This window comes from Cibotium barometz, chromosome 39 (assembly GCF_041138505.1).
Source record: "Cibotium barometz isolate CiBa-2024 chromosome 39, ASM4113850v1, whole genome shotgun sequence".
In the NCBI taxonomy this organism is placed as follows: Eukaryota; Viridiplantae; Streptophyta; class Polypodiopsida; order Cyatheales; family Cibotiaceae; genus Cibotium; species Cibotium barometz.
In genome coordinates, this window is record NC_141084.1 from 21,201,384 (window position 1) to 21,222,551 (window position 21,168).

The 21,168-nt window shown below is 42.6% G+C and overlaps 1 protein-coding gene across 1 annotated transcript; it reads left to right on the forward strand.

Annotated features, from left to right (window-relative positions):
- Positions 1-9,093: 9,093 nt before the first annotated feature.
- On the forward strand, positions 9,094-20,845 carry LOC147615862 (pyruvate decarboxylase 2-like). The gene is made up of 7 exons (XM_086778467.1): positions 9,094-9,732; positions 18,730-18,893; positions 19,028-19,589; positions 19,680-19,768; positions 19,915-20,032; positions 20,205-20,393; positions 20,484-20,845. Exons 1-7 carry the CDS (start codon positions 9,271-9,273, stop codon positions 20,652-20,654), a joined length of 1,755 nt encoding a protein of 584 aa, XP_086634593.1. The 5' UTR covers positions 9,094-9,270; the 3' UTR covers positions 20,655-20,845.
- Positions 20,846-21,168: the final 323 nt, after the last annotated feature.

Here is a 21,168-nt window from a genome sequence, read left to right on the forward strand (position 1 = left end):
ACACACACTCCCTCTCTCTTCACACGCACTCTCTCTCTCTCTCTCTCTCTCACACACACACACACACACACACACGCTTAAAATTATTTACATACATATATATAATTTTAATTAATTAAATTTTAATGGTAGGGATGAGTGGTGAGGTATGCTCACTCTCAAATAAATGCATCTTACATGTAATGTCTCTCTCTCTCTCTCTCTCTCTCTCTCTCTCTCTCTCTCTCTCTCTCTCTCTCTCTCACACACACACACACACACACATGCATATGCACACCCTCTTTCTCTCACATACACATGCACGCACTCTCAAATGTCAAAACTCTCTCTCTCTCTCTCTCTCGTACACACATACACACACACACACATGTACACACATGCACATGTACTAATAATGCAAACACACACTCTTTCCCCCCCACACTCTCACACATAGACTTCCATGTCTCTGTCTCTCTCTGTGTTTCTCTCTGTAACAAAGTGTCCTAGTGGTGCACATGCACATGGGGATGGGCCTAGGCACATGGGGCCCTAGGGGTATAAATAAGAGATTCCTATCATGTATTGGAATAAATAGGGGGTATAAATAGGAGATTCCTATCATGTATTGGAATCTTTACTCACTTTATGATCTTTTTTACTCACTTATGACATTTGGTCATCTTTTCTCCTTGGAACATGTGTTCTCTTGGATATGGTGTAAACTCCCATGTGAGTGCTCTAGGTATTACTCCCTATGATGAGCTTCCTCTAGGTGAGAGGCTAACACACCACACTTCCATAGTTGCTTGCATTGGTATCAAAGCTCCTTCATTGCATTGGTATCAGAGCCCTTGGCTTAGGTCCTTGCTTAGGGAGTGAATAGTGTTAATCATTTTCAAAATTGATTTTTACACAGTTTTCAAATTTGTTAGTTTCTTGTTTGACAAGATTAGCAAAGAGATTTATGTTAATCATTTTTGAATTTATATTAAACGCTGTTTTCTAAACCCTAATCCAATTTATTGTTTGGTTCTTGAACTTCTTGATCTTCTTGATTTTGATTTTCTTGATCTTGCTTTTCTTGATTTTCGAATTAAAGTTTATAAAGATTTTAGCAAACAAAATTGAGAGATTTTTCTACATTATATTGCTTAGAGAGCTTACAATTCTAATTATTAATCCATTAAGCCTCTATTTCTATCCTATTTTTCAAACTCTTGGAGTTCTTTGAGCAAATTTACAAGAAGTATGGTTTCTTAAGCAATTTTGCAAAAATTTCATTACAGTTTCAAAGATTGGTACAGACTGTGCAGAATATTATGCAGAGTACAGTTGTTGTGCAGACATCAAGATTGCTGTGTAATTTTTAGATTTCTATGCAAAGTATTGTGCAAAGTATAGATTGCTATACAAAACAGAGTTCTGGTGCATATTATTATAACAGTTGTAGATTCTGTGCAAAAAATTGAAGATTACTCCAATTCATTGAAGTCTTTGCAGTTTCTTTAAGTTTGTGAAAAGTTTTATGTAGCTATGTAGAGTTTCTTGAAACAGTGATAGTTAGTGCAGAGATTATGAAAAAAATCCATAAAGATTATCAAGAAAACAGTGCAGAGAGAAGAACTTAAATATTTTATGCAAGATTGGTACAAAACTTTACATCGGTAAAGTGATCTTCACCCTAAACTTCATTCTATTCTTGATTTTCTTGTTTCTGTGCAAGAAAAAAATGTTCAACAAGTTGATCTTTGCAAGAAAGTTCAAAGATATAGCAATCCCTCTCAGAATTGAACTGAGATCATTGGCAAGCCAATGTGTTACCATTTACACCAAGGAATTCTACTGCTATATATCAGAGTTGCAAGAATTGACAAATCATGTTAGATATCTAGCAAACAAGCCAAACAATTGTGAATCTTTTTGCATTCAAGGCAGTTGCAAGCAACTCTTGATGAATATCTTTTTGCATTCAAGGCAATTGCAAGCAAATCTTGATGAATATCTTTTTGCATTCAAGGCAATTGCAAGCAAATCTTGATGAATATCTTTTTGCATTCAAGGCAGTTGCAAGCAAATCTTGATGAATATCTAGCAAGAATGGTCTGAATCAATCCAAGATTGACAAATTTACAGATAGTTTGAATGCATGCATGAAGAAACTAGTGAAATGCATCTATGTAGACAGTTTGAATCTATGTAGGCATAACTAAATTTACTTGATTTACCCCTCTAGAGTCTAGAGTCTAAGCCGAAGGCATAACTAATTTTACTTTATTTACCCTCTATTTTTTGTTTTGTTTAGCAACCGAGGTCAACTAGGCAGAGATGTGCCCTGTTAAACTCAATTTACCCCTCTAAAGTTTAGACTCACATACGCATATGTAAATATATAGTATATACAATATTATGTTTTAGATACATATACCTATACATAGACACATATACTTATACATATATACATGTATTTAAAAATATAAATACAAACATCAACATAATTTAATTAATTTTGATTAAATTTTCATGTGCGGAGTGGGTGATAGGCTGTGGTCGCTTTTAAATATATAGATAGATATATCATACACACACACACACACACACACACACACACACACATGTATATACATATACATACATACATACATGTGTGTATGTATGTATGTATGTATGTACGTATAAATGTAAATAAAAACACACACACATGTATACACACATATAAATATATGTTTTCTATTTAATTTATATTTTTATTTATATTTTATTAAAAGCTACTTTTTATTCTCTATCTCTCGCTCTCTTTCTCTCTCTTTTCATCCTCTGCCTCATTACATCTCTCTCTCTCTCCAGGTCTACCCCATCTCACTCTCTCTCAAGCACATTCTACACATAGATGTAGATGTACGCACATGCATGCATATACTCTCTCTCTCTCTCTCTCTCTCTCTCTCTCTCTCTCTCTCACACACACACACACTTTACACACATATATATAATTTTAATTAATTAAATTTTAATGATAGGGATGAGTGGTGAGGTGTGCTCACTCTCAAATAAATGCATCTTACATGTAATGTCTCTCTCTCTCTCTCTCTCTCTCTCTCTCTCTCTCACACACACACACACACACACACACACACACACACACACACACATGCACATGCACACCCTCTTTCTCTCACATACACATGCACACACTCTCAAATGTCAAAACTCTCTCTCTCCTCTCTCTCTCTCTCTCTCTCTCTCTCTCTTACACACATACACACACATGTACACACATGCACATGTACTAATGCAAACACACACTCTTTCCCCCCCACACTCTCACACATAGACTTCCATGTCTTTGTCTCTCTCTGTGTTTCTCTCTGTAACAAAGTGTCCCAGTGGTGCACATGCACATGGGGATGGGCCTAGGCACATGGGGTTAGGTTTCATTTACACATGTGGGGCACATGGGGCCCTGGGGGTATAAGTAGGAGATTCCTGTCATGTATTGGGATCTTTACTCACTTTATGATCTTTTTTACTCACTTATGACATTTGGTCATCTTTTCTTCTTGGAACATGTGTTCTCTTGGATAGGTGCAAACTCCCATGTGAGTGCTCTAGGTATTACTCCCTATGATGAGCTTCCTCTAGGTGAGAGGCTAACACACCACACTTCCATAGTTGCTTGCATTGGTATCAGAGCTCCTTCATTGCATTGGTATCAGAGCCCTTGGCTTAGGTCCTTGCTTAGGGAGTGATTAGTGTCAATCATTTTCGAAATTGATTTTCACACAGTTTTCAGATTTGCTAATTTCTTGTTTGACAAGATTAACAAAGAGATTTATGTTAATCATTTTTGAATTTGTATTAAACACTATTTTTTAAACCCTAATCCAATTTACTGTTTGGTTCTTGAACTTCTTGATCTTCTTGATTTTGATTTTCTTGATCTTGCTTTTCTTGATTTTGATTTTCTTGATCTTGCTTTTCTTGATTTTCGAATTAGGGTTTAGAGAGATTTTAACAACCAAAATTGAGAGATTTTCTTGCATTATATTGCTTAGAGAGCTTACAGTTCTAATTATTAATCCATTAAGCCTCTATTTCTATCCTATTTTTCAAAATCTGAGAGTTCTTTGAGCATATTTACAAGAAGCATGGATTCTTAAGCAATTTTGTAAAAATTTCATTGCAGTTTCAAAGATTGGTACAGACTGTGCAGAATATTCAGATTACAAAGTTTATGCAAAGTACAGTTGTTGTGCAAACATCAAGATTGCTGTGCAATTTTTAGATTTCTGTGCAGATTATTATGCAGAGTATAGATTGCTATACAAAACAGAGTTTTTGTGTAAATTATTATAACAGTTGTAGATTCTGTGCAAAAAATTGAAGATTACTCGAGTTCATTGAAGTCTATGCAGTTTCTTTAAGTTTGTGGAAAGTTTTATGTAACTGTGCAGAGTTCCTTGAAACAATGACAGTTAGTGCAGAGATTGTGAAGAAAATCCATAAAGATTATCAAGAAAACAGTGCAGAGTGAAGAACTTTAAGTGTTTTAAGCAAGATTGGTGCAAAACTTTACATTAGGAAAGTGATCTTCACCCTAACTTCATTCTATTCTTGATTTTCTTGTTTTTGTGCAAGAAAAAAATGTTCAGCAAGTTGATCTTTGCAAGAAAGTTTAAAGATATAGCAATCCCTCTCAGAATTGAACTGAGATCATTGGCAAGCCAATGTGTTACCATTTACACCAAGGGATTCTACTGCTATACATCAAAGTTGCAGGAATTGACGTATGTTAGATATCTAGCAAACAAGCCAAACAATTGTGAATCTTTTTGCATTCAAAGCAGTTGCAAGCAAATCTTGATGAATGTCTAGCAAGAATGGTTTGAATCAGTCCAAGATTGACAAATTTACAGATAGTTTGAATGCATGCATGAAGAAACCAGTGAAATGCATCTGTGTAGACAATTTGAATCCATGTATGATGAACAAATGTGTAGATAGGTACATGTATGCATGAAAAGGTTGATGAAAGGACACTTATCCTACTGCTAGAAGTTCCTAAAGACACGGCCTTGAACATTCTGATCAAAATTGTGGACAAACTTTCCAATGCAAGGGTGAAGGAGACACCCGTATATTCCAATAAAAAAGACACCCTAAAGACAGAGAAAGCTGTTATTATCAAACTTGGCAAGAACATCAAGGACTTGGAGGTTTTTTTAAAAAGGCAAATTTTAGCACTGGACTTAATTTGGATGACAGCAAAGGCTTGATCATAGTTGAGACTAGTGTGAGCACACACCAAGTCATTCTCAGCCACCAACTCCTACTACTGCAGAAACCTTTGAGACTCTACAACTTCCACACAACCATGGCTGCACCATGATCTGCCTTTAGCTCTTTGAGAAAAACAAGCAATCCTATCGGAGCAGCTGATTATTTCGGAAAATGGAGATTCGGATGACTTGCAGAAACAATTGGAAGCTTTAATACTATAGAAAGCATTCAAAAAAGAAAATAAACAAGTAAGGCTTCATCGCCTCTGTGGGCTCAGCGTGGTTTTCTTCATTGTATTGCATTGGTATCAATCTCAGACACTCTAGCACGTTGGTGAGAGCAGGGCATGCACGCAACTGAGCGTAACCAGGCTCAACTAAGCATAACTAGGTGCAACTGAACTCCTCACAGTCGTCCGCACGTTGGTGAGAGCAGGGCATGCACGCAACTGAGCGTAACTAGGCTCAACTGAGCATAACTAGGTGCAACTGAACTCCTCACAGTCGTCCGCCGCAAACCTCACAAGAGAGCGTAACCAGGTGCAATTGAGCGTAACCAGAAGACATGCACGCAACTGAGCAACGTAACCAAGCTCAACTGAGCATAACTAGGTGTAACTGGGCGTACTTAGGAGCTCAACGCTTCAAACAACCAGCCTCTGGAAGCTCAGCATCCCAGCCTCTGTGAAGCTCAGCAGTAAGGGAAGCCAATCGACACTTCATCGATTTCCTACAGGCTCAGCAGAGAATGTCATCGCCTCTGTGAGGCTCAAGGCGGCTGAGTGTAGGTGGAAGAAGCACACCATCACATGGTAGGTGGAAGAAGGTGAGCGTATCACACAGGCGTATTACACATCAAGCTACAATTTCAACAAGCAGTCAGACGCGTCTGTTTTGCTGTTGAGAGCAGGCATGCTGCTGCTGGTGAGTGTAGGTCCCTTGCTCGTATCACACAGGCGTATCATAGGCACAAAGCTTTTTGAGCAGCACGCATCATCGCCTATTGTTGAAGGCTCAGCGAAGGTGGTAGTTAACACAATACGCATCTACTCATCACAGGGGGCAAAGCTTTTTGAGTAGCACGCATCATCGCCTATTGAAGGCTCAGCGAAGGTGGTAATTAATAGTTAACGCCTAGCATTTAAAAAAGAAAGCAAGAAATTCTTTGTTTAAAAAAAACGCAGCCTTTTCCTTCATTGCTTTGAGAGCTAGGAGCTGCTTGCTCAAGCACAGAGAGGAGAGTAACAAGATCTACAACTGGCCGCCACCAGGGAGAATACTACTGTTTTAGTTTCTTTTTAGCAAAATACCCAAACCTAGGGTTTGTGTGTATACACACTTCCTAAGGTTTTGGCCATTTTCATATTGGGCACTTCCTTTGGGATTCCTTGTTCATTACCCACCTACACCTCCTTAGACTATATACTTTTACACATGTTTTTACTTGTTATTTGTGTTTGAGGGGATGCATTTGAGGCCAAGTGTATTTCATTAGTGGAGAGTGTTCACACGCTTTGTATTTTTTTGGGGGGGACTTGTTCATATGCTTGGAGCTTCATCGTGGTGGGGTTAGTGTGCCGTTTGGTCGATTTGGTGTATTTTGGACGTTCACGTGCACACTTTGGGCCGTTTTAGTGTATTTTGGGCATTCACATGCACATTTTAGGCCGTTTTAGTGTATTTTGGGCATTCACACGTGCATCGTAGCCCTTGTTCATGCACGATTGGTCATTTTGAGCATATTGGTGCTTTTCCACATGTAGTGTGGGATTCTTGAGCACATTTAGAGGTGTTTCCACACTTTCAGCCTTTGGCGGGACGACATGAGTTTCCGTTACTACTTCTACCCTGACTACGATCGCCGTGCTACCCACCATCTTCGTCGTCGACATCTCTATGTCTCCATCCCAGACTCTGATCGTGCGATATCTGCTCGTATCCTATCACTCTGGCTTCATGGCCGTTATCTTGATTTGCCATTTCAGGTGAGGAGTTACATATCATTTGCCGAGTTCATACATACATTTGGCACATTGCGGATTTGACCTCTACATCCTTCTTCACCGACATCATGCTATGATGACACATCATATTCATGTCACATATGGATGTTTGAGCTTCAGATGTTATTACCTAGTAAGTTTAGACATTTATTTGATGAGGAGGATGTGCATGCTAGATGGTCTAGACGTTCTACACATGGTGATTTTGTTAAGGATCTATGTGGGTATCTTTACATGGATGGTTCGGCATTGATTGCATGGGAGAATGTATTTGGGGATTTGATTGAGTGTCCTACATTTGTGAGTAGAGATGACTATATACCTGAGGATCGGTATCATTATGACATACATTCAATGGATGATGATGTGGATGGTGATGATGATCATCATGTTGATGATGATATTGATGTTGATACATGTACACATGGTGATGGTCATACACATATATGTGATGACATTGATGTATCACACCCACATACCTATGATGATGTATCATGCACACACACACATGATGATATTGATATATCACACACACATACACGTGATGATTGTGATACACGTGCACATGATGCCACTGACACATATGTACATGATGATGATGTATGTGATAGTGATAGTGAGAGTGATGTGTGTAAGTCAGATCATGTGGGCATGATCTTGATGGGAGGGATGGCCAACAAGCACATCAAGCATTACGAGCATCATAGAGCTACCTATCTCTATTCCTAGGGATACATTAGATGACCATAGTGATGCATTCCATGATCTTGATGGACATTTGACTAGACATGATTATTCGGCTAGTCATACATCTTTAGTCACACATGGGATTGACACTTCATATGTCGTTGAGCACATCATAGACCATGAGGAGCATAGACCCAAGGTTCTAGTATTAGATGTGTTGGGCTATTCCTCTAGATTTGTTACATGTGGAGAGATTTCGGATACGACCACTACACACGCTATCTCTCTTCTCACACACACTCTCCCACGTATAGAAACTCTCTCTCTCTCTCTCTATCTCTCTTACATACATTCATGCACACACACAAACATACTTCTTTCTCATGCACACGTGCACACACACACACACACACACTCTCTTCTCTCTCACACACACACACCCACAAGTAAATATATATTATCTATAATATTATGTTTTATTATATTTAAAAACGTATACCTATATATACATGTGTATTTATAAAATAAATAAACACATATAAATATAAATTTTTAATCAATATTAAAATTTAATACGTGGGGATGCATGATAAGGTGTGTTCACTCTTAAATAAGTGTATCTTATATATAATGTCTTTTGTCTTCTCTTTTACATACATATGTGTGTGATTGTGTAATGTCTTCACGAGTGCAAGTGTCTTGATTGTGTGTATTTGTTGTGTGTGTGTACATGGTGTGTATGTTTTTATTTATGTGTATCCATAGTGAGTGTCTACATGTACGTGTGTGAGCATGTGAATATACTCGTGTGTACATCTATGTGTGTGCACGCGTAGGTGCACATGTCCATGTGTGTGCACATGTACTTGTGTATGTGAGTGTATTTATGTGCTTGTGTGCATGTATACACATGTGTGTATGTGTGCAAGTGTGCATATCTCTGTGTTGCACGTGTGTCCATACATGCGAGTGTGTGTATGTGTGTTTGTATGCGTATGTACACGTATCATGTGCTTGTGTCTGTGTGCTGTGTGTGTATGTGTGCATGAACATACATGTGTATGCATCGACACACATATAAATCTATTTATATATACATGCTTACATACCTATAGATACACATACATACATGATATAGCACGGGGTAGGACTGGTGAGAGCACAAACATTTGTCCTAATGTAGGCAGGTGCCAATCAGTGCGCAGTAATAGTAGTAGAAAAAAGGGTTCACTGAATGTTGCTCTGCAGCGAACCTCAGCCGTTGTGGGGCACTTCAGCAGAACTCAGGAGGCGGCCTATTTTTAGGGTTTTGTACTCCTGCCATGGCAGAGACCCCGGAACCCAGCACGCAGCAGTACCCTTACACACGAATCGGCAGTGGGTGCTCATCCCTTGGGCGCCACATCGCGCGTAGGCTGTTGGAGATTGGCGTTTCAGACGTGTTCACAGTACCGGGCGACTTCAATCTGGTCCTGTTGGACCATCTGCTGGCAGAGGAGCCCCTGAAGCTGGTGTGCTGCTGCAACGAGCTCAATGCTGGCTATGCTGCGGATGGCTATGCTCGGGCCCGAGGCGTGGGTGCCTGCGCGGTCACCTTCACCGTGGGCGGTCTCAGCGTCATCAACGCCATCGCCGGTGCCTACAGCGAGAACCTCCCTGTCATCTGCATCGTCGGTGGGCCCAACTCCAACGACTATGGCACCAACCGTATCCTCCACCACACTATCGGCCTCCCAGACTTCAGCCAAGAGGTCCGCTGCTTCCAACAAGTCACTTGCTGCCAGGTCAGCCCACTCCTTTTAGGCAGGTAGTGAGAGTGCCTCCATGTATAGATGGAGATGAATAATCACATGAATGTAGGCATGACCGTACATTTTGGTGCGTGCATGCATATAGACATAATGCATGCATGTAGACATCATGTAGGTATGACCGTACAATTTGATGCATGCATATTGCACGCATACACACAAACACACAGTTTTTTTTTTGTAACATGGGATATTACAAGTGGGAAACCTCCAAGTGGAGAGGAAAACCACAATCAAAATACAGGAGACATAAGGAAAGTTACAAACCCGACTGTCCAAGTACAAGACAACTAAAGTTCAAAAGTAGTCAAATAACACTTGTTGCTAATGCAGGAAAGAATCAGCAAAATAGGGAATATCTTGTGTGGCAAAAAGATCAACTGACGTCTTGCATGATAGATGGACCATAGGGCCCAAAATCTGGTCCATGCAATGAAAGTATCAAATTTTGGCTGACCAGGGGAAATGGTGCCAAATAGCCAAAAGAATTTTGCCCACAAATTTGAGAGGAAGTGCACGGGAATGGGGGCAGGACCATAGAAGATGATAGACTGTCTCATGTGGATGTGAACATCTTCTACAAGATGTTGGAGCAATACGCCTTTCAGCCAAAAACTGCCAACCGGTAAGACACCAACGAGGCATCTCCAGAAGAAGACTTTCTATCTAAGGGGTAATCTTCTCTTCCAGATCCTCAAGAGAGCCACCCTCCACCACCTAAACGGCTTGTCAATGTGCCATAATGAGTTTTTGTGACCTTGTATACAGGGAGGAGAATTGTATGTATTGGTTGCAGTCAAATTGCAAAGGGGCACCGCGTGATGACCTGCATTTTGACTTGCCAAAATTTAGTCATCTAGGGTATGACTCAATTGTAGAGGAGGTACATGCTGAAAATCATGCAATAAAGAAGTATGATTCACCATATCGGTCTATGATGTAAACCGAGATTGTAAAGGGCCATAGCTTGTGGAAAAGAAAGAACATAGCCGCTGCCATTCATTACATCCTCAACATATGTGACTGCTCTGGTAGAAAGGTAATAGCCCTTTCTCGGTTGGAGCAAGAGGCTGTTGAAATGCACGACTCCAATGAATACTCTCTCGGTCTACCAGACCATTTTATTTGAGCCGTGAGAGTCTGCTAGTCCTCGATCAGTTTTGTGGAGAACGAGCATCCATGAATGCATCCATGTAAGCATCCAAATATAACCTCAGCATGAGTGATCATCCAATGCCCAAAAGTTGAAGTTTTCATTGCTGCAGCAAGTCTTGATAAATTTAAAGTCCAGGGCTGTTTTTGCTCCAAAAAACTCAAAAGAAGAGAAGCTTTCCTTGCAAAAGCATGAAAGTGTAAATTCAGTATATTGAGGCCACCATGCATTCTTGGAGTACATACCAAATGGTTTTTAAGTAGCCTAATGGGTTTTTTGTCCACCTTAGTATGCCACAAACATAAGGCTACAGACATGAAACTGTTAGCGTTATTCATCTCCTGGTAGTGTGCCCAAGTTGTGTATCAGGGGTGCCCAGATTTATCCCGGGCAGCACCATACTTTTCCCTCATGTTCAAGCCCTTGGTTGTAGGGTTCGCCACCCATTTCTCACATATTTATTTTGTCCAGTCGTGGGTCTTTTTCTAGAGCCAGTCGGCCAGCTCCAGTAGGAGCTATATAAGGTCAGGCTCTTATTCATTTGTACTCATCTTGACAGGGGCTTCTAGGCCGGGGTCCTCCCCGAGGGGAGTTGCTCATCATGCCCTCATTTACGGGGGACCACCCCTTGCACATGGCTGATTGTATCATTGCTTCTTCATTATGCAAATTCATTTTCTTTCTCTCTGTGCCTATGTCTCACGCTTTCTGCTGCGCACTTTTGACATCATATCAGAGTACCAGGTTGAAGCTCTTCTACAGAAGGTGTTAGAGAGAGAAGGGTTTCTGCGTTTTTTTGATACTGTTGTGGAGGAGGTGCTGGGCAGCATGGCTGCGTTTCTTTCCTGAAGGAGGTGCAAGGCAGCATGGCTGCATTTTTCTTGAAGGAGGTGTTGGGTAGCATGGCTGCGTTTTTTCTGGAGAAGGTGCTGTGGACAGCCCCTATAGCTACGTGCTGGGACCTTGTGAAGAGGTGAAGGGGCAGCCAGTAGAGGTGAAGATCAGCCCCCTACAGGCTGCGTTTTTTTTCTGCCCCCAAGTCAGAGGTGGAGAGCAGCCCCCTATGGCTGCGTTTTCTGCAGATATGGGGCAGCGAGTAGGGGAGATACACGTGCTGCGTTTTCTGCAGATCTGGGGCAGCCAGAGGAGGTGCTGAAGGTGCTGTGTTTTCCTCTTCCCTCTTTTTCTTGGTACACGTGCTGCCGGCTGGTTACAACAGTGTTTTTTTGCATTATCTCATCTGCGTTTTTTGAAGGCAATGGAGGCAGGTGTTCTTTTCCAGAGGTGCCTTCCCACATGGCCTGGAGCCCTTGCTTGGCCAATCTTTGCTTTGTCAGAGTTTTCAGACTCATGGATGCACACTTGGATTCACATCCTCAAGGTGTGTGTGGAAGACAATTAGTCCTTTCTCGACAGCAAAGGGGGTCTATGAGTTTGTGCAAGTTCAGCATAGTTTTGTTGGTGTATAGGTGTTTCCTTTAGGTTCTCAGGGTGTTCACTTTGAGAGGGGGATGTGGTTACTTGTTGGCAAGGTGTGCCAGTCCTATTCCCTAGGCAGATGGCCTTCTGGATTACAGGGTACAGGCACAGGAGTCTTCATCCCTAGGATGAGCATTGATTTGGGAGCTTGGTGTATAGGTTGATATCGGCATTCATGCAGAGGTAGGCTAGGTCACTTGGTGACAAGAGCTGTTGTTGAGGTTCACAGGTACTTGCTCAGTTGCAGGATGGGAACAGGATGCATGGCAGGTGTACAAGTTCATTGGGTACAGGTAGGTACCAGTGGAGCAGCAGTTTGGAGCAGATGATTGACATCAGATTGTGCTTTGGGATGATGAGTTGTGGATGTTTGGTTCCACATGGACACGTGACTAGTTGGTTGGGAGCTTGCTAGCTAGGGGTGTCAGGTTTTGGCAGGAGAGCTTTCTTGAGCTTAGTGCCATAGTTAACACCAAAGAGCTCAGGGGGTGTTGCCATGTGATTGAGTGACTCATAGGGGTGTGTGAGTAGTAAGTAGTTCCATCACGCGACGGCGAGTTATGGATACAGGTTTTAAAGGTCAGGTGCCAGCAAGATGGTCAGCTACAGTGCTAGAGGTATGTTTCTTCCACTTGGAGTGTTAGTAGGACAGAGAGGCATTCTTGGACTGAGGGATACATGGAGATCCAGAAACCTTGTATCTGGAGATTTGTGCTCAACAAGCTCAGAGTTGGAGGCTTGAGTACTAGGGCTGATGTAGACATTGTGGGCCTCTACGGTGTCTAGAAGGGGTGCCAACAGGGAGACAGTTTGGCGGCGTTCTCTAAGGAGCAAATTTTTTCTTGGAGGTAGAGAGTCAGACGACATCCTTTCTTGGACTGAAGAGGGAGCACATTGTGTGGACTGGTGTCATACAGATTGGGTTGGAGATATGGACATCTGGTGGTTCATTTTTTTGGATTTTGCTGGACTTCTGGATCGGGAGAAGTTTCTTGGAGTACGTGGTAGAGGTGGGAGCAGATCGACTTCTCGACTTGCTTTGGAGGTTTCCTTTTCCAGCTCCTTGGACCGGTTTCTCTCCCAAGATCTGAGAGGGGGTGTTAGAATTATTCATCTCCTGGTAGTGTGCCCAGGTTGTGTATCAGGGGTGCCCAGATTTATCCCGGGTAGCACCATATTTTTCCCTCATGTTCAGGCCCTTGGTTGTAAGGTTGGCTACCCATTTCTCACATTTATTTTGTCTAGTCGTGGGTCTTTTTCTAGAGCCAGTCGGCCAGCTCTAGTAGGTGCTATATAAGGCCAGGCTCATATTCATTTGTACTCATCTTGATAGGGGCTTCCAGGTCCGGGTCCTCCCTTAGGGGAGTTGCTCATCATGCCCTCACTTATGGGGACCACCCCTTGCACAGGGCTGATTGTATCATTGCTTCTACTTCATTATGCAGATTCGTTTTCTTTCTCTCTGTGCCTATGTCTCATGCTTTCCGCTGCACACTTTTGACAGAAACTATCTAGATCGGCAGAAGACCAAGGGAATCTAACATGCAGAGGCCAGGCTCATAATTTCCAATATTGAAGTTTGAAATTGAGCTTGTCCAACACCCAGAGGATACCCAAGATGTTTGACTATATGATATGGGGAAATTATCTGGCCTGGCCAAAGAATAGAGTGCCAATCATAGCTTGGACTTAGCAAAATTGATTTTCAAGTCTGTTGCCGCAAGACTAAACAAGTCCAGAGCATCCACAATTATTTTGACATCATCTTGGGTGTTCCTTGGAAAGAAAAACATGTCATCCGCATAAGCTTGGCTAACAAAGTGGGTTATATCCAAAATCTGAATGCCATGTAGCTTGTTCTATCACCGAAAGCGGGGACCCGGAGCAATAGACAGACACTTGTAAAACCAAACAGAGCATGAAAACACAATGGAGGAACCATAAACAATATAATCACACCGCATAGGTCTAAGGTATAGGAAAAGTGCACATGTACGAGGCCCAAGAAAAGGAACACAAGACATGGAAGAAATTCCGAGGAGGTTGGTTGGTGGTGATCCACAAGGGCCAAGGGGAATGGCAGTCCTGTGCGTCAGGTGCCACTTGGGGCACAACAGGAAAGGCTCTCAAGCAACGGTTCCAAGGAAGGATGATTCTCCAAGGGGCGAAGTGCAAGTGCTAGACTCAATACTTAGGAAAAGATGACCAGAGAAAGTGTTCAGGGATAGGGCATGAAGGGAAAGGGGACAATATGGTACATATGCATAGATCTTCATCGGAGTTGGAGAGGATTGGAGATCGGGCAAAGTTTTCAGTGAAAAGGTTGCGAGGAAGGGAAGGATGACAGGTTCGGAACTTAGTGAATAAACAATGGGATGATGATAGTCATCCAAGAACAAAAGTTGGAATCCTGTCATCAAGTTTAGCAGAGGGGGATATCATGTACAAGACTTGTGGTGACTAATCCTAGGGCTAATCCCTGAAGGGCAACGATAAAGAATTAGACTAGAACCAGATTTGGAGCTTGTGCTACTAGGTTTGGGGTAGGAGTACCTTGTGGAGAGGACAATGTCACGTACATCCCGCACTTGGATGCCATGTAGACATATCTGTACAGAAGGTGCAGGACCCGGGATGGTAAACTGGTCCCATGTGAGCCTAGTCCGGGACGAGTTAGCTAGGGATCCATCTCAGTCGTCCGAGGTCAGTTGTGCATTGTCCTGCACAGGAGTCCAAGGTCAGGTGTGCATTGTCCTGTACATGAAACAGTGCCAATCCGCGCTGTGAGTCTTCCTCTGGAATGATGTCAGTGATTCTGTGTATTTGGTATGGTACTGGATGCCAGATCATTGTGTAGATAGTTAGGGTTTGCTTTTAGGAAAAGGGGCCAGCCCATAGGGCTACCCCAAGTCCTTGTGTGGGCATGGGGATAGTGTAAAACCACCCCCATGAGGGCCAGGAAGGCCCTGGCTGAACCCACCAGCCATGGAGGGGCTGTAGGACAGCCCTAGGGGCATGCCAGGGGCAGCCAACAACACATCTAGTGTTATGAGGGCTGTAGGGCAAGTTTAAAGCAGCCCATACAGGCAGCCCAGTCCCCAAGGCAATCTAGATTCAGTGCCCAGCCCATGCCAACTAGGCAAAGATGTGCAGCAGTTTATGGATTTTATTTGAATTATTTCAGCATTTAATGCTGATTATTCAGTCGTGGCAAAACAAGACACAATCAACTGAATTATAAGCTGGCCGACTGCCATTAGTTGGTAGTATAAATAGGTGAGCCACAAATTCATTGTGTTATATCACAATTCACCAAGTGCTCAAGCAAAACAGGGCTAGGACAGCCAAGAAGTTGCTGAAGCAAAGGGGTGGAGGACTGCAGGTCAAGGGTAGGGATTTCTCAGCCAAGAAAGGTCAAGTTTCTGTATTTTCTTTTCAGATTTACATCATTCTAATAAAGCAAATACACCATCCGTGGTGGGGGCCCTACAGAGGGTATTTGGGACCCAATACTGTGTCTTCTCCTCTCTCCCTCTCTCTCTCTATTTTCTGCACATCTTCATTCAGTTTTGTGCGTTAATTCCATCGCGAAAAGAGTGCTGATTTTTGAGCATTGAAGTTACCGATCTTCTCCGAAGCTTCCGCATGTTACAAACAGGAGGGAGGGCTCTCAGTGAGTTTTTAGAGAGCTTTTCTCTGTCGGCTGTAGCAATATATGGGAATATTTTTCTTGGATCTGCTGTCGGCCAGTACATTGAGGTTTTCTGGCCCTATAAAAGGGCAAACATGCTCAAGGCTTAGATCATTCAGCTCTTATGAGCTGAGTCATAGATTTAGGGATAGATAGGTGACTTTCCACTCAAGGCAACCTATGGCTATAAGATTGTACATCCTTTTTGTACCATATGAATATACTGAATACTCAGCTATATCTCTCTCTCTTCTCTCTCTTTAGTATGTGTTTTGCATCAAGCATGTTCTAGGATGGTGTTCAGGGTTGAAAGAAGACTCCTCGAGCTTCCACATGTGACAGCAAGCTTTCAAGGACCTCAAGGTTGCATTATCTGAGGCTCCTTGTTTAGCATTAGCCTCTTGGGATGACCCTTTTTAGGTGATCACTGATGCGAATAACATCGCTATTAGAGAGGTCTTGCAACAGAATGGACATCCAGTAGCTTACATGTGCCGTAAGGTGATCCCTACAAAGAAGAACTACTTAGTTTATGACCGGAAACTCCTTGCGGTGATACAGGCCTTGAAGCATTGGAAACATTTTCTTTATGGGTGCGACTTTTGAGGTTCACGCAGATCACCAGGCTCTGCGTTGGCTTGAGACGATGCCAAGCGCAAATTGGAATGCGTTGGAGCCAGATTTTCTAGTAGTTTGGTGTTATAATTGAGTATCTTTCAGGCAATGCTAGCCCAGTAGCCAATGCCTTGAAGATAGGGTTGTCAGAGCCTTTACCCATTTTCGAAAGGACCTTTTCAAGATATTTCGATGGATTTTGTAACGAATCTACCTCCGAGTCCGTGTAAGCGTAATACTCAGTGTTCGACGATTGTTGATCGTTTTAGCAAATTTGTTATGTTTATTCCTTGTAGGGCTAACATGACCACTGAGGATGTTGCTAGGTTGTTTATTTGGCATAGGTGGCATACCTAGCACCATTGTGTTAGATTGTGATGCAATGTTTACTAGTCATTTCTGGAGGGCATTATTTGAAACTTTGGAACTAAGTTGACTTTTTCGAGTGCATTCCACTCACAGACGGACGTCCAGACAGAGATTTACAATCAATTGGCGTTCGATGTGATGAAGTCTTATGTTCACGACTAGCAACATAAGTGGGAATAGTATTTGCCTTTAGTTCAAGCTGTTTTGAATGACTCTTTTTCTTCAGCTATTGGCATGACTCCATACGAGGCAGCATTTGAAAGACCGTTCCATTCTTTGTTGACCAGGGCGTCGTCCTCAGTGCCTGAAGCAAATAGATTGACTGAGTCTTACCAAGAGATCTTGGAGTCTGTGAAAGACAGATTGGCTAAAGCGCAGGAGGCTTGTACTCGACAGATCAACAAGGACATAAGAGATGTGATTTTTTCGGAAGGAGATTGGGTTTATCTTCTTTAAGATTGGTGTCGATGCCCAAAATTGTCGTTTCAGAGCTGTGGACCCTTACCCATTTTTAAAGAAGATCAGTGAGGTTTCCATGAAGCTGAAGCTACCACCCAAGTCGGACTATGCATGATGTGTTCCATGTGAGTTGGTTGAAGCCTTAATATTGGACCTCCTCTCTCCGATGTCCATGATGAACAAGAGCCAGACATAGCGGACGAAGTTGAAGTTATGGTTCCAGAATAAATTCTTCTACATCGTTTCAAGCACGGCTTCGGCCAAAAAGAACCACAGTTCCTCACGAAGTTTCAACACCGAGGGACACCCAAATCGGTGTTGCTTGACAAGACCTTCTTTGAGACTTTCCGGCATTATTGACAAACTATTTGGAGGCTTTACGGCTTCCGACAATGATGCCTAAGGGGACTCCTTCCTCTCCTTTGCCCGAGTGGTTAGGCTGTCCTGACTATCCTGTATAGCATATCGTGAAGTGAAGTATCTGGTGCAAAGTAGCAAACCGCCACATGTATGTATCTGGTGGGTGTAAGCTGCAGCCTAACCCACATGTATCTGGCATTCTCATCCCGCCTGACTATGCTGATCATACCCTGAAGGTGTGACCTAAATAGGACTGCTACTACTACTGTCCTGCGGGTATGCCCATGGTAAGCCGACTCCCACTGGTATCCGGCGACAGGAGACAATCCCCTCTTTGAGCTCTGGTGTGTCTCCGTATAGAAGACGATATCTCGTCCCGTAGATGTCTTCCAGATTCCTTCCACATCTGACCACAGTGTCCCATTACAGCTCCAGGCTGCCATCTTGATGCGTGTAGTCACACAGGGGGATGCCACATGGGGATATCACACATTGACAAACTTGCCAGTGAGGTAAACTGCTAAAAGCAAATGCAGTTTGAATGCTCAAAAGAAAAAGAAAATATCTCAAAGTGTGCCATAAACTCTTTTAGCTACACAAATTAGCACACAAGGGCAGGCAATAGAACCCAGGCTGCTCATCAAACCTGGATGTTATAACCAATCAAGCAAGGCTCTGCCACAAGTGGGCATGCCTTTCATGCTGCAGTTCTGCTCTAGTTGTTTTGATTTGCAGCTGGTGAAAACAGTTTCTTTTTGGAGTAGCTCTTGTATCTACTTTGCACCGAACTTTGTGCATGCACGCATCATGTTAGAAGCTAACTGATGTAAAAAGTTTGAAACAGGTGGTGGTTCAGGACCTGGATACAGCTCATGAGCTCATTGACAATGCCATCTCCACTGCCTTGAGGGAGAGCAAACCTGTGTATATTAGTGTTAGTTGCAACTTGGCAGGGCTACCTCATCCTACTTTCAGCAGGGAACCTGTTCCTTATGCCCTTACACACAGGTATTATAGTTGAGCAGCAATACTCTTATCCAAGTGTTGTCTTTCATTGGAGTGGTTCACGTAGTAGTGAAAAACTGGATTTGGCTCCAATGCCCTCATTAAATTGACTCACTGATGTGCAATTGTCTAAACAGACTCAGCAACCCTAAGAGTCTGGAGGCAGCAGTTGAAATGGCAGCAGATTTTCTAAATGCAGCAGTGAAGCCGGTTTTAGTAGGTGGTCCGAAACTAAGAGTGGCCAAGGCAGGAAGTGCCTTTTTAGAGCTGGTGGATGCATCCAGTTACGCGGTTGCCATGATGCCATCAGGCAAAGGGTTGTTTCCAGAGACATACCCACACTTCATCGGCACCTACTGGGGTGCTGTCAGCTCTCCTTTTTGCTTGGAGATAGTCGAGTCTGCAGATGCATATCTTTTTGCTGGTCCTATCTTTAATGACTACAGCTCAGTTGGTTACTCCCTCTTGCTCAAAAAGGAAAAGATGGTAATTGTGGAGCCTGAGCGAGTTACCATCGGCAATGGGCCTGCATTTGGTTGTATTTGTATGAAGGACTTTTTGAGTGCCCTCGCAAAGAAGACGAGGAGAAATACAACAGCATTTGATAACTTCAAACGCATATTTGTGCCACCTGGCATGCCACTTAGGGGTGCTCCGGGGGACCCATTACGAGGGAATATGCTGTTCAGCCACATTCAGGTGAGCAGGCATGCAACATGATCTTTTTATTGAAATTATTGATTAGATGTTTCAAAGCCAGAATTTGAGTGGTACTGTGAAATTCTGCAGAGGATGTTGAATAAAAACACCGCCATGATAGCGGAAACAGGAGACTCTTGGTTTAACTGTCAAAAGCTACAGCTGCCTGAAGGATGTGGGTGAGTAATATCCTATCTTTTCCATTATAGTAGACTGAGGCAGGTGGGGAGCTGTGCGCTTTGAGTCTTACATTGCATTGGTATTGTGCTTTTCTTTGGAAGAAGTTCGTATGAAGAGTTTTGATGTGTTTCTCCTTTTCCTGCAGCTATGAGTTTCAAATGCAATATGGATCCATAGGCTGGTCGGTTGGTGCTGTGCTGGGCTATGCCCAAGCGATGCCAGAGAAGCGAGTGATAGCATGCATTGGAGATGGTAGCTTTCAGGTCATTTTCTTTATTTGACCATGTAACACTGCATGCATGCTCTCACATGGCCCTAGTGGACTCACGCCCAGAGGGAGAGAGGGTGGTTGCTGTCTGCTTTAATTTTTTCAACTAATAGGAGGATCCTTCCAAAAGAGAGATAGAGACTCATTACTGTGCTTTCTCCCTGCAGGTCACCGCACAAGACGTGTCAACAATGATTGGGCACGGTCAGAAAAACATAATCTTTCTTATCAATAATGGAGGGTACACCATTGAAGTGGAGATTCATGATGGTCCCTACAACATCATCAAGAATTGGGATTACACTGCAGTGGTGGATGCTTTTCACAACAAAGAGGGGAAATGTTGGACTATGAAGGTAGGTTCCAACAACCTTCTGAACTTTGCAGGTAGGCATATGCAGGCTTTAGCCAATCAAGGGTGTATGTGATGTCTTGATTTCCTCCAGGTGAAAACTGAAGAGGAGCTCGAAAAGGCAATTGCAACCGCACTAGGAGAGAAGATTGACTGCCTATGTTTCATAGAGTGTATTGTTCACAAAGATGACACCAGCAGGGAGTTGTTAGAATGGGGCGCTCGTGTGTCTGCTGCAAACAGCAGGCCACCTAACCCTCAGTAAAGTTCATAATTGATAAAAATATGTATGACTTGTTGTGTTTATTTTGTTAAGTCCAAGGCCAAGCGAGGTGCATTCTGTAAATATTATGGGCATTCACATGCTATACATGAGTTGTTTTCCTAGTCTTTTCTATTCTGGATTGTTCTTTATTTATCTCCATGCTTTTCAATTATAGTGCAAGGATTCCGAAACTAACACTCCATTACACAATCAAGGTAAACTAAATAATTTTGTGGATGGGGCTTAATTAATTGAGCAAAAGAATGTTGGCTTGGGTGAAGTAATTAAGAGGCCACCTTTTGCATCCATGCCAATTGCTGTATGTGTTGTAGGTGTCCTCCACTTTTTCCCAGTTGTCTACCTGATGAGGCACAAGCTGATTGGCGTCGATGAGCACATCCAACTTGTCAACTAGGTGAGAAGATAGAGGCTCTTGATAAATACCAAGGTCATCTATCATGGAAATATGCAAGCAGCAACCTTGGTCTTGCAACAATGCTCTAGTATATTTAGC